The sequence below is a fragment of the Xiphophorus hellerii genome, chromosome 24, assembly GCF_003331165.1.
Source record: "Xiphophorus hellerii strain 12219 chromosome 24, Xiphophorus_hellerii-4.1, whole genome shotgun sequence".
NCBI classification, from domain to species: Eukaryota; Metazoa; Chordata; class Actinopteri; order Cyprinodontiformes; family Poeciliidae; genus Xiphophorus; species Xiphophorus hellerii.
This window is the reverse complement of record NC_045695.1, coordinates 2370560-2383826: the sequence shown is the minus strand read 5'-3', so window position 1 is coordinate 2383826 and position 13267 is coordinate 2370560. Positions and strand designations below refer to the sequence as shown.

The window sequence follows — 13267 nt, the reverse complement described above, 5'->3', positions numbered from 1 at the left end:
GTTATTATTATTACACATATTATTATCTGAATACATGAATACATCTTTATTTAAAGATGTATTCACTGACCATATCGAGTTCCTGCCTGCACTTTGGTTCAACCCCAGTACCACCGTACATGGCAAGAGGGTCTACAAAAACAAGACAATTGCAACAAAAAAATCAGGAGATAGAGAAGAACTATTATGTTTTTGTGAATTAAATAAGGAACTCTCACAAGTGCGGAGGACGACCAAAATGACCTTTCCCGACTTTTCCTGTAATTGGGGAAAGGTCATTTTGGTCATTTTGTTGTGGTCATTTTGGACCACAACTCTTTCAGCGACCACAACTGAAAGGGTTGTAGTCGCTGAGTTCAGAGACCACAACCCAAAACATCACTTAGTTCTGAGTCACTTAAATGAATAGAAAGATAATTAACAGACAAATCTGACACAAAGGAAACAGATGAGCATAAGAAGGAACAAATATTTCAGCCTGGCTGGAGTTGATCTATCGAAACACAAAGTGGGGAAATCTTTAAGATTTTCCAGCTTGAAAGCTTTTAAAACCCTTTGATTCTCAGAACTAAATACATTCAGCTAAAACATGTTTCAGCCAATCAGATGCTGTGGATCATATTTTACAAGATTTGTTTCCGCAGTATGGCAAAGCATAGATGTTGCAAACCCTAATCTCTAGGTGTAGTAATGAATTAGTCAGCAATGGCGCAAAGTGTTTGCTACCAGGTAATTACATTGTTAGCAGGCCTGTAGCCATGACAACAGACTATTATTGTTGCCCTCTGTGTTTGACCAATGAAATCAAGTTATGTTGACAGAAACAGGACAATGACTCTACATCTGTTTTGATCTTTGCATCATACATCACTAACGCTTCTGCCAGAACAGGAACCAGCCTCACAGGAAGGGCTAGCCTGCTAATTTGTGGTTAGCAGGACCAAAACAAGCCGAGACGAGATACTCAAGATAATGACGGGTTTAGCTGAGAAGTCCGAGGATTATCACTTAGATTACAATTCAGCGTCAGTGAAACACATCTGACACAAAATGTTAGCCTCTGGATGTGAAACGCTGGTAGAGATGTAAGCAGATAAATACTTTATGGCCTTTGGAGATTTCCGTATTTTGTCAGGTCACATCCAGAACCTTCAATGTGATAAATGGAAACGAATGGAAATCATAATTGTGAAGTGACAGAAAAAACGACATAGTTTTAAAAGATCTTTTATGAATAAAAATTGTAAAATTTGGGCATTCATTTCTATTTGTCTTTCTATGAGCTGAATACCTATAGTGTATTCAGCCCAAACCCATAGTGCTGAATACACTATAGGTATAGCATAATTTATTTTATTTTTATTTAATACCTTGAAATTGGGCCTCTGTCTCTTTAAAAACTCCCTGCTCTGTCTGAAACTCAGCTTCGCTCCTCTCCTCTACTCGATTACAAGGATTTTCCACTAGTTACTGTTACGTGATGCCAGAAGACTACTAGCCACTGTTGGTTCAGGGGTCGAGTCAGTTCTCTAACAAAAGAGACTCTCTTACAAGAATCAAACACACCATTTGTATAAACTCACACCAACAACTGACTGTATTGGGAATTTTAAGGAAAATGGCAATGACCCCACAGTTTAACGACGTAGCCTGGTAAAAATCAGCCACTTGTTTTCTACACTTTGCTCAATAACCCTCAGGCCTGGATCCTGGGCTTATTGAGAACTGATTATTGTGTGGACTGTTGATATTTTAAATGCTCTGGAACGATTGGATCTGATTGGAACCAATCACTGACGCTTGGCCACGGCGTATATAAAAATGCCAGCTACCCTACGACGCTTAGCGGACGTAGCATGCGCTGTAAACAAGCCATTGCCCCTGCCAATTAGAGAAAGCTAGGCCAAATTGACATCTGTGCCAGCAATTAAATGTCTTAATTCTTCCTCTTCGTCTGACTTTTAATTGTTCAATTTTGGAAGCGTGGCCGACTTTGTTCACTTCACTTCCTGAGGTCGATTTCCCGCAGCCGGAAAATCTAACCTCCTCATTCACAGACTGCTTCCGGTTGAAATTATACCGGAGAAATGGGTGAAATTCCAGGTGAAGCACTGCGGGGAGATGAGAATGAATGGAACTGCCTAGAAAGGGAACGGTCAGGGTATTAACGACGAGGCGCAGACGTTTTGTGCTTGTTTGTACTGTGTTGTGTTTGCGTCGCAGAAAGATTATGTTGTGTAACTTTCGGACGCCGCTCACAAAGAACTGGTACTCAGTTACATTGGGTAGAGTCAAGCAGAGATGAGTAAACCACACTCAGTAGGTACCGCTGGAAAAGGCCCACCTTTGTGTAACACAGGTGATTTTTGAAGAGTTGGCAAACAGGTAATAGTTATCTGTTATCTGTCTGTAACAGACAGAACTGCAGTTTGCAATCGCAATGGAAGTTGTTTCTACGGTAGTAACTCGCATTAATACATCTGTAAAGCACATGTTCAGAATGGTAATTATGACAGAATTAGCAAACCATTCATCGTTTTCTTCCCTACGTTGATCTATCAACATAAAATCCCAATGGACGTTGAGAAAACGTTCCACTTGGAGGAGTGTGAATTCCCCTTGAGGCGGTCTAACATACAGCGAGACCCCAGTTTCTGCTGACACACAGTGGCCCAAAATGAAAACTGCTGCAGATTTCACCAGCACCAGGCCCGAAGAGCTGTACGAAGAGGTACAGCTCTTCGTACTGTACCTCTTCAGAACCAACGTCTCAGGAATTAAACGGCCCCTTTTAAAGCCCAGTCCAAAGCGAGTGCAGCCAAAAATATCCTCACTCTGCAAAATGCTCATACCTCCCCCCCTCCCAGGCCAGTCAAAACTCAAATTGGTCCTCATGAGATCTGAAGCACTGAACCCAAAACTTCTCTTCACAGGCTACGTAATCTGTATATCTATGTTTTACACAATTTGTATTACACCATCTCTCCTGTTACCCCCACACACACACCATGTTTTCTCTGCCTCACTCCGCTCCGTTCCCCCAAACATGCTCGCCTTACTTTCGAAACGCATTTCTTCCGAGGCGTTCACACAGCAGACTCGCTCGTTTGTCTCGGTACGTCATCAGATGTTTCACGCTGGGAGAATTAAAAGCTCCCCCCTCACATAAACACATCAACCCCCTGATCTCGGTGAATCTCATGGGAGGTCTGCCGCACCATTCTTGAGGCACACTTCATTGTTGCAGTTCTTCAGGCCCGTTCATGGCCAAATAAGACGAGAAAAAAAAAAAAAAGACAAGCCCCAGCTCGCTCGCTGACTCGCGGCTGGACGTGACTGCACTCGGATTTATGGGCGAGGGACGTCGGTTGAGGGTGTAGCCCAGCTGGAGCCCGGCGGCGGGTTGTCCTCCAGATGTTCTGTCTGTAACAGCAACCCATGCAACGTGGCCCGAAGCCAGCCGTGTGTCCACTTTCACAAAATAAGAGAGAGAGAGAGATAATTATTTGGCACTCTAGCTGGATTCGTACTCGGCCGGGTTGGAAAAAGTTGGAAGCATTTTACTGGATTAGCATAATCTGGATAGAAACTAAATGTTTTGGGTTTTTTTGTGCAAAGAATGAAGCCGAGTCAAACTTTATATATTATTTGCATAAAATATAGACTTAATCATTTCTGATCATGTCAGTTTTCTTTCATTTCAAGCCTGTTTGGTTTAATTTGAAAGCATTTAAAAAAAAAAAAAAAAAAAAACATTTTTAGACCGGATGAGATTGTTTGTATTTAATGGACCATGTAGGCCAGGAAAATGTTTTGCTTTTTGGTTGTTAAGGATGAAATGCAGCTGTACATCTTAGACGGTAGACATGGTGTAGACTGCATAATAATACATTCATTTTATAAATATAATTCAGAAAGAGCAGAAATTGTGATGTGTAAAAATGATATATGCAAATATGTGTAATGTGGGACAAATTTGTATAAGACAATAGGATTTAATAAGCTTTGTCTTCCTCCTCCTCCTTTTCAAGCTGCATATGGAAGTTGTTGTTTTCTTTTGTTTGTTTCTTTGTTTGATTACTGTACATATGTTTTTGTTTGTTTGTTTTCTTCTTAATTATATTTATTTTCTTTCTCTGACATTTAACTTGTTCACAAAATAAATAAAGATTTTGTTTCACTGCAGAACTGAAAGAACGCCTGAGAATTATTGCCATATTTGTTTTCAGCCTGGTTCTTGTGTTTGTGTTGAAGTCATAATGGAACCTCAGAGTTCCTTCACTGTTCATTCTTTAGGAAACCATGCAATGTGAAATTCATATTGGATTCCACATTCAGTCCTGTCCGGTTGCAGTTGTTCAAGGTTTTTGTTTTTACTCACAATTGTACAGGTTGTTTTTTTTATTTTTATTTATTTATTTTTTTGCAAACTTAACAGTAGAAAGTGTGTGTATAAAAATGTGATTTAGAGTTTAATCTGAACTGGGATTTTCTGTTCTTATGCCTGGCTTTGTACTTTCTTAAATTAGGACGCGTCCGGCTTCAAATAAGTCCTTTCTCCTTGAATTGATAGGAAGATTTTGATACAGCAATTACTTTTCAAATGGTCTTTTCTTTTTCATTCGTTGATACAAAGTTGGGAGTCAAATCTTTATACTTGTCTGACTTTAATACAAGTTTCTATTAATTTTGTTACAATTTCTCTGCAAGAGGCAAAAATAGGGAAACTTGTCCAAGACGTTTCCTTTCAATCAGAGTGTTTTTTTTTGTTTTTTTTTTTTTTACAATACTGTAAACTTGAAGGGGGGTAAATGTTAAAGAATAAGGGGTTTTCGTGTATTTTTCTTTATAAACACACATTTCAGGAGATTAAGGTTAATATAACCGGATACTGCGGTTCATCACTTTGTGCTGTTCTACGCCATCAGAGATATTCCTTCTGTCTGATGCTCCGGAAAGAAACTTCCTGTTGTCTATCAAAAGCCTCGCTGTGAAGCTGAACGCGGACCGTTAGGGAAAACACGCGACTTTCAAAATAAAGGTGTTTAGTTTAGTGGCAATTCCTAAATGGAAAACCTGCACACTGCTCTTCTTCTTTGCAACAGGAGGCAGAGTCCACCTGGAGGGGAACAGGACGGCCATACGCGGGCTGCCCGTCACCCTGTCCTGCTCGTACACCCTCGTCAAACGGGTCGCCCAGGCTCTGTGGAGGAAGACGACGGAACAGGGTGACACCATCACGGTCGCCTCGTACGCCAAGGTGGGCTCTTACCTGGGGAAGGAGTTTAAAGGTCGGGTCAGCCTGAGCCCCACGCTGGGGGAGACCAGACTGACCATCGAGGAGGTCAAAATGGAGGACGAGGCGTGCTACACCTGCGAGTTCCACACCTACCCGGACGGAACCAGGAACGCCGTCGCCTGCCTCCACGTCTACGGTGAGGCTAACATGGCTTTCAGGCAGCTTCAATATTTTTTCTGCTGAAACTTTGGATTCTCTTAGAAAGTATCAGCTTTCAGAAAGCACTTATTGCGGCTCATAAAAAGACAGAAATGATACAGAAACTCAGGAATGTATAGTAAATGTTTGAGTTAGATTTCTGAAAGGTAAAAACTTGAATTTAAGTTATGCAAACATTTAGTTGAAATATTGGCCTTATATTGAATTTCAACATGATTTAAGCAACTTTTGTTTTAATGCTGGAGTAACATCTTCACGTTCTTTGACCTTCTAACATTTTGTGAAGTTAAAATAAAAAAGAAAATCTGATGTCGTACATTAAATATGTGGAAGAAGATGCTCTGGTAAGACACATCTGCAAAGCATTAATTCAAGTGAATGGAGGTCTTTACTGGTAAAACATGCTAAACCAAGTAGCTCTGTAATTTTCATTCACTGTTGCACTCCTTCTGTTGATCCGTCACATAAAATCCCAGTAAAGTTTACAATTGTAATGAGGCAAAATGTGGAAACATTCAAGATGCTCGAACACTTTTGCAAGTTGCTGCGTCTCAGATTTTTAATGTCATGTTGGCTCAATAAACTCTGAGCCTTTTTAGTGTTATCTGCAGATCTGGCATCTATTACACTCTCTGACAGTTAAAGTAATTATTACTAAATGAGAACAAGCTTCACTTTGCTGTTTCAATGGTGTGTAAACCTATTAAGAAATAAATCCTATCAAGAGTAATTGTGCCCTGGGAGGCAAGGGAAGCCTTGTTGTGAAAGCTCATTGAGCAGTTTGAAATCAGGAATGTTTGAAAGCAGAAAATCAGAACATTTTCCCCCTCATATTTCTGCAATGTAAAACAAACTGCAGGAAGTGATTTAATAAGACGAATTCTGCCAGAAAATTCCCCCAACACCACCAACTTGTTAACCTGCTCCCTCCAAATCCCTTTAAAATCACGCTGTTTGTGCTATATTCAAGTTTTTTCTGTCCACCTGAGTAATGATTACTCATGTGGACAGGGCCACACGCACGCTGTGCACTCTGAGCAAATCTCTGAACAACTCAGGAAAAGGAAGTTCTCAGCATAAACACACCCTAGGAAGCCCTGAGATGATGGCAGCTGAAGTCGGTCATTAAACTACTGTTCTGGAGATGGATTTCACTTTTCCAACGCAGCACTTAACCTCCTCCTTTTTTATTTCCGCTGAGAGTAATCGAGTTCAGACGCTCAGTGGCCAGACTTCCAGGAGCGTGAGGAGCTGCTCCCTTTCCTCTGGAAGTTTGTTTTTACACTGATAAGGAAGGAAGGGAGAGGAAAGTGTTGGAGAGAGGGAATGGAGTGATTAATATGGAAATCAACCCGCGAGGTTTGAGTGGCTCATGGTTCCTCTCCAAACAAAGCCTCTGTGTTGGTGTGTGTTTGTCCTGCTTTGCTCCAAACGCACAAACATTCGCTAAAAGCCGCTACACCAACATTTGTCTTAGTTTTTGCTTCCAAGTTGTCTTTGTCTGGAGGCATCGATGCTGATATTCTGTGTCTCTCTGCGTCACAACACAGCACAGAAAAAGCTTGTAATTCCGCATTATGAGTAATAACACAAAATATAATAAAATCCTTTTAACGCATTTCCTAATACTTTCTGCTGTAATAACATTTTACATGGTTATTAATTATTTTTTAATAATAATGTAGTAATGTTGCATAGTATGATATAAATTATCACAAGCTGCTGTCTTATGTTCACCCTAATCGATATACTTCTAATAACGATCATTTTTAAATGTTTGAAACTTTGGTCAATGTTAATGTTAAATATTCTCCTTTGTTTTGAAAACCAATGTGCTTAAAAAAGCGGATCGACCAAAAGCTCGACATTTATTGACCAAATAAAAATTTAGTTACAAAGCTGTAAAAATCAACCAGCTGACCTGATCTCCCATTTCTATCCCCAGTCTTACCCAACCCTCAGGTGAGCTTCTCGACGTCGCCCTCGGGAGTCACGGAGGCAAACTGCACCGCCAAGTCGAGGCCTCCGTCCACCATCCTGTGGGACATTAGCAACAATGCCGTCACCCTGGGTCCACCGGTGTCGTCGGCGTACAGTCAGGGCGACGGCACCACGATAGTGACGAGCACGCTGCGCTTCCGGTCCACGCTCAGAACCGTGAAATGCATCGTGCAGCACCAGGGTTTAGAGAAAGCCCTCACACTGGACGTCAAAGCAGACGGTGAGCAGTTTATGCACCGATGCATGTTTGTTCGTCCCAGACATGATTGTCGCCGCTTCCCAATCTGTGGCTCTGAGGTGCAGAGATTAGAGGTTTTCTATTTTAGTCGGGGTGTAATTATGGATACTTTGGTCGTGGGATCCTGCATCCCGTAACGTCTCAGGAAGGTTTCTTTTTCTCACACCGCATGACTTTGACATGTTTAATGTTTTTGACATGTTTAGTCCAGATGTCTAAAAAAGCATTCACTCCCCTTTGACTTTTTCACATTCCCTCTCTTAAGAACCACAACTTCAGGTTTATTTTTGAATAAAAATATCCTTTATCTAAGTGTACCAGCAGCAAGTTATACTCAAACTAATGCAAGAAAGAATAAGAAACTTTATAGTAAGTAAGGAAATAAAAGTTTTTCAATGTGCTACTGAAATAGCACATTCAGTTCAAAGAAAATGTGCAGTGGAGTAGGATCATTTTTAAAAAATGTACAAAATGTGTATTTATCCATGAAAAACTGCTGATTTACCTGAAATAAAATGACAGCAGAGAAGTTAACACTTTTTTTAGATTGAGATTCTAACTTTTATTGTTGCTGGGAGGATCTGTGGTACCCAGAATACAGCATTTTACTGGGATATTCTACAATATACCAACACAGAATCAGAAAACTGTACACAGCTTTTAACATTTTGTCACAAATTTATATCAGAACAATGTGCTTCATTTTGATTTTTTTCCACTTAGTCAATACGTTGTAGAACCGCCATCTTACTTCAGTTGCAGCTGCAGGTCTTTAGGTTGTCTATCTATCAATGTGTTTCATTACATTACGTTATTCAGTGGACGCCTGGTATTCATGAGGGTCAAGAACCAGAACCTCTAGGATCTATGAAGCCAATAGCATGCCGAGTAGCATTGCGTTGAGGTTTTTCAGCTTTCCAAGCTGCGGTTTCTTTTGAACATTTTAGAAATGTTCCAAGAAAAATCAGCAAACAGGAAAATTTGGAGAAAAATCTACGGAAATTAAAATTAAAGTTTAATTTTTACCTATGGCATGTCAACGTCCAAACTCCTCAGTTTGCAACTGCATTTCAAGATCCTGGTGTGGCATTCGAGCAAAGAGGACTGAGGGGAAGAATTCCTGCGACACATTTATCAAACGATTATAAATAAACTTGCATATACTGTATATTCTGCACATGTTATAATATATGTTGGTTTGTTTTTTTATAGATTATGATATTTTGCCTGTTGGAGTGAGTTCCCCCAACGTTGTCCTCATCTCTGTGTGTCTGGCTGCAACTGTCGTCATCCTGGGTCTGTGTGTGTTTTTCTGCAAGCGCTTCGTATGTATTTGACGGTAAGTCTGGAGTCCACTTCACCACATTTCCTTCTGTTAACACTTCAGAGAGCCTCTGCTTGTGGCAGCGGGATGGCCCAAGCTCCTTTCCCAGAAAGTGAAGCCGGTAATCAAAAGCTAATTAGAAGCTCATCTCTTTGCTTACGTGAAATGGATTTTTTTGTCACAGTGAGAGCCGGTTTCAGCATTACTGCAGCTGGGGAAAAGAAATGTGGGTCTAAAAATAAATAAAATTGGAGCGATTCCCTCATAGTCCACCAGACGTTTGTTCTGGGAAGCTCTCACAGGTGTTTCTGTAACTTTGGAAAATGAGTTAAAATGTGAAGTGAAGCATTTTTAAACACATTCACATGTTTTTTTTAGCCACAAGAATTTCTGGGTGTATGCCGTTGGGGAGGAAACGCTCAGCAGATATCCAGTGCATTGTTTCTCTTGTGGCCTGCTGTGGAGGCCAGGTTTTGAGTGGCTGTCATTGTGTGTGGCTGTGATGAAGCGTTCCCACGTCTGCTGGTTGCATAAGCAGAAAGCTGTCGGGTGTTTTATGGACCTGAAGGATTACAGTAGCCCAGCCAGGGTTTGTCTCATTAGACGAATTTATATTTAAGTCTCTGTTTCAGTTTGATATGGTTTATTGTAATAATGAACAACATCTTTGAGGTTGGACCAAGTTTTAAATCCACAGATGTTTTGGCAGAGAACTGCAGTTTCCTTATGTTCCTCTGAACAAAGAAGCACCTTCACCTCTGACTCTGTAGTTCAAAGCATTCCAGTGCAGTTTGGAAAAGGAAAAGATGAAGTAAAATTATGTATTTTCAGACCAAATTCTGCATCCCAACCTGGGCTTTGACAGCTCATTCATATCCGTTTAATTTTATAATCTAAAAGTTGTCATTCTTTCCTCCTTATTGTCTTGTCTGTCTTCCTTTGTTTTCCTACCTCCTGTCATTGGAACATTTCTTATTTTTCTTAGATCCACAAACCCTCGAATACTTCTGATCCTCTCTAAAGGCTGTTAGAATTGCCTATATTAATAGTTAAAACATCAAATATTCTTTAGCCTGCATTAATACACACAGTGGACACCATCTTAGCACTAATGCAGAACCTGACATCTACAGTCTTATCTACAGGTTCTTGTCGTTTCAGCCAAGGATCATGAGTAGTTGTCTTTTAAAGCTTGGTGGTATGATAGTATCTAAATTGTGCTGAATTTGTTGGTAACAAAAAAATCAGTTTGGCACAAATATTCTGCCATGAAACTAAAGAAACATTAACAGGGACAGAAGGTCACTTTGCAGCCATCTCCCACCTTCACATGTCAGAGATGAAGGTGGTCACTGCGGCAACACCTTTTTCCTCTTGGTTTGTTGAACTGCGTGGTGCCAGGCCTTGAACTGCTGCCCAGTTCCCTTACCATAAATCCTCCCGCGCACAAGGGAGGGAAAAACAAAGTAGGAACCAGAGCGTTGAAAGAAAAATAAAGTGACAAGGTCTTTCTGTTTAGCCTTGGTCGAATGATAACCAAGGCGTTGATCACTGATTACACATATGAGGAGAAAGAAGGCAGGACTTACTGAAAATTCCTGCTTTTTCAAAAGGTGGACTGTTACTGTGGAAAAGCCATTGCCTTCATTCTTTCTGTTATAAATTATACCTAACTTTCTCCACTGAGTTTCAGATAAGAGGCTGCGGACACAATCATATCTGAAGTGCATTTTTCCCCCCACTTGTGATTTGTTGAGTTGGAACAATCTGATAATCCGAAATGAAAATATTTTTACTCGACTCTTTCCACATTAGTTGAAGTTTTCCTCTTTTCTCAGCTATGCCTGCTCTGAGCAGAATAACAAGTGGCTGCGCTGATTGTCTGCAGCTGACGGCCTGAAGGAAAGGCCTTCTTTCAGTCTACTCCCTTAGGCTGACGAAGACGACAGACTGCAGGGGGCTCGGATAAAGGGACCACTGATATGCCTATAGTTGAAAGCATGCCCAGTCTGACAACAAGGCGTCCTCTCAGCTTGGACGGGAAAGACGCATCGTCTGTGTTTCCCAGTCCTCGTCTTAGCTGGAACATGCTGGACTGGAGCACGGTCTGTTACTGTGATGTGGTTCAGATTGTTGTTCTGGGGAAATGACAGCTGCTGCCTGTATCTGGAATGAGCTGTAAACGCGTGCTCACATTCTTTATGACTTTCGTTTTTACATCACACACAAAGTGAGGACTTGTGGAGATCATTTCATAATTAGTCTTTCATGGAATGTATTTATGGATGGAACTTCAGGATTGTTTTTCCTGAGAATGGGTTTTAATGTAGTCCAAAACCATTTTTTTTTTAATTTTGCTTAATTATAATAGTTTATTCCTTTTCACATCTCCCCCTTTCTTGGTTTCAGTCTTTTTCAGTCTTTTACCCTAACCCTAACCCTCTGCACTTTTTTTCTGGCATTTTTCTGCTGTTTCATACTTTCTTTATAAGTTTCTTTGCCTCCCTGGTTCTTTCCTTTGTTCCCTCTGTCCTTGTCTCCTTTTGCCAATACAAACCTCCTTGCAGCCTTGCTCCCATGCCACCTATCTTCTGTCCTTGCACCAATGTCTCCTACTATGTGTCCTTGCACCACTCTGTTCTTCTTTGTCTTTCTTGTCTCCTTCAGTCAGTACCTCCCCTCAGTGCATTTCTGGATCTACAGAAATGTGTGCAGCTCAAACCAAAGGAGCACAGGAAGAAAAACTGCACATTCAACGAGTCTCAAATTCAGAACTTCTTAAAAACATGGATTGATCCTTCTATGTACTAAAACCACAGGCTAATGGTGCAGGAGATATTGTCTTGACAGCCGTTAGGTCCTCTTATTCCAACTGAGCACCATTTAAGTCATAAATCTTCTCCTGATTTATGTAGCAGGATGTGAATTTGTCACAAAGCTCAAAGCACATCAGTCCTGGTTTCTTGAGCATGATGAGTTCACTGGCCTCCACAGACTCCAGATCCCAACCCAACAAAGCTCTTGTGTGGCAAGAGACTTGAATGAGACCTGTTGACAAATTGCAGTACCTGCATTGTGATCTCTCCATAGGTACCAACATCTTTGTGGAGAATGTGTCTGACACCTTGTTGAGTCCATGCCACAATGAATAAAATGAGTTGTAAAGGAAAAAGGTGAATTTGGTTCTAAAAAGGTGTTTTTAATCAAGTAACTGATGGCTTTTGTTATTTTTGGTATTCATTTATTTTTTAAATTCTGGCTGACGTGTCAGTTTTTGTCACGCCGGTTTAATTTAACGTAGCGAAACGCAGCTAAAGCAGTCAGAGCTGGCTTGGCTGGTATTTCTGTTTTGGTTTTGTCGTTTTGTTTGCTACCACATGGAGAAAGAAATCCACACTTCCTTGCTGCATTTGTTAAGTACGAAACTCTTCGCATGTCGCAGCAGTCTGAAGTAAAACAGGATGTTAAAACAAAGTCTCTGAGCTGTGGACCTTTTTATAGAGCTGTGATGTCTGCGGTTGAGGTCGAACCACAGACAAGCCTCAGACCGGCCTCTGATTCTGGGTATTACTTGGTCCTGAGCTTGTTCCAGTAAAAATCTGTTGGATCTATTTATGACCATGTTTCCCTAATTCTTGGTGAGCCCGCCACGGAAAAAGGAAGTTGACCTTGGACAAGGATGGCAGGTTTCTACCCAGATAAACTTAAGCAGCATTGTTTATGCTGCCACAGAGGGGTGGTGCCACATCCTGCGTGGATCTCAAAAACATACTCTGCCCTCGAATCAGGAGAGCAGCTCCTCTGAGATTAGATGAAGGGAAACATCCTGACATGCCGATGGTGACACCTGCTGGTGTGGTCATTGAAGTGCATTGATTCAGTTTTTACCAGGTAATCTTTTTGCTCTTAATTAGCTTTAGAACTATGCTGATTCATTTCAGGATGTTGACTCAGAAGGTGTCACAGCCATTTCTTTGTGACTCAGGAACATGTTCAGTGTGAAATCCTGCATTCTTTAGATGCCTGTGGGTGTTTGATGTGTCCAAACACGTTTCTTCCTGTTGCATTTACAACCTTTTGCTTCGACTCTGTGACACATTTATATCATGAACTTTAATCACCACCCTGTTGTGCTGCATCTTTAAAATTAGATCAGAAACTCCTCCTTTCGGATGATTTACTCTGACAACACTGAGTGATGAACAAAGGAGTTGCACCAACATGGCTTAAATTTAACTCAGTAATT

General features: G+C 40.9%; 1 protein-coding gene across 1 annotated transcript in view; it reads left to right on the top strand.

The window, feature by feature from the left end:
* Nucleotides 1–13267, top strand: part of LOC116716107 (OX-2 membrane glycoprotein-like) — a 32566-nt gene that overhangs the window by 15962 nt on the left and 3337 nt on the right. Inside the window, exons 4-6 of the mRNA XM_032556912.1 lie at nucleotides 5103–5435; nucleotides 7404–7679; nucleotides 8910–9036. Of these exons, the coding sequence (XP_032412803.1) occupies nucleotides 5103–5435; nucleotides 7404–7679; nucleotides 8910–9034 (734 nt within the window). The 3' untranslated portion in view covers nucleotides 9035–9036. The remainder of the gene's footprint in view (nucleotides 1–5102; nucleotides 5436–7403; nucleotides 7680–8909; nucleotides 9037–13267) is intronic.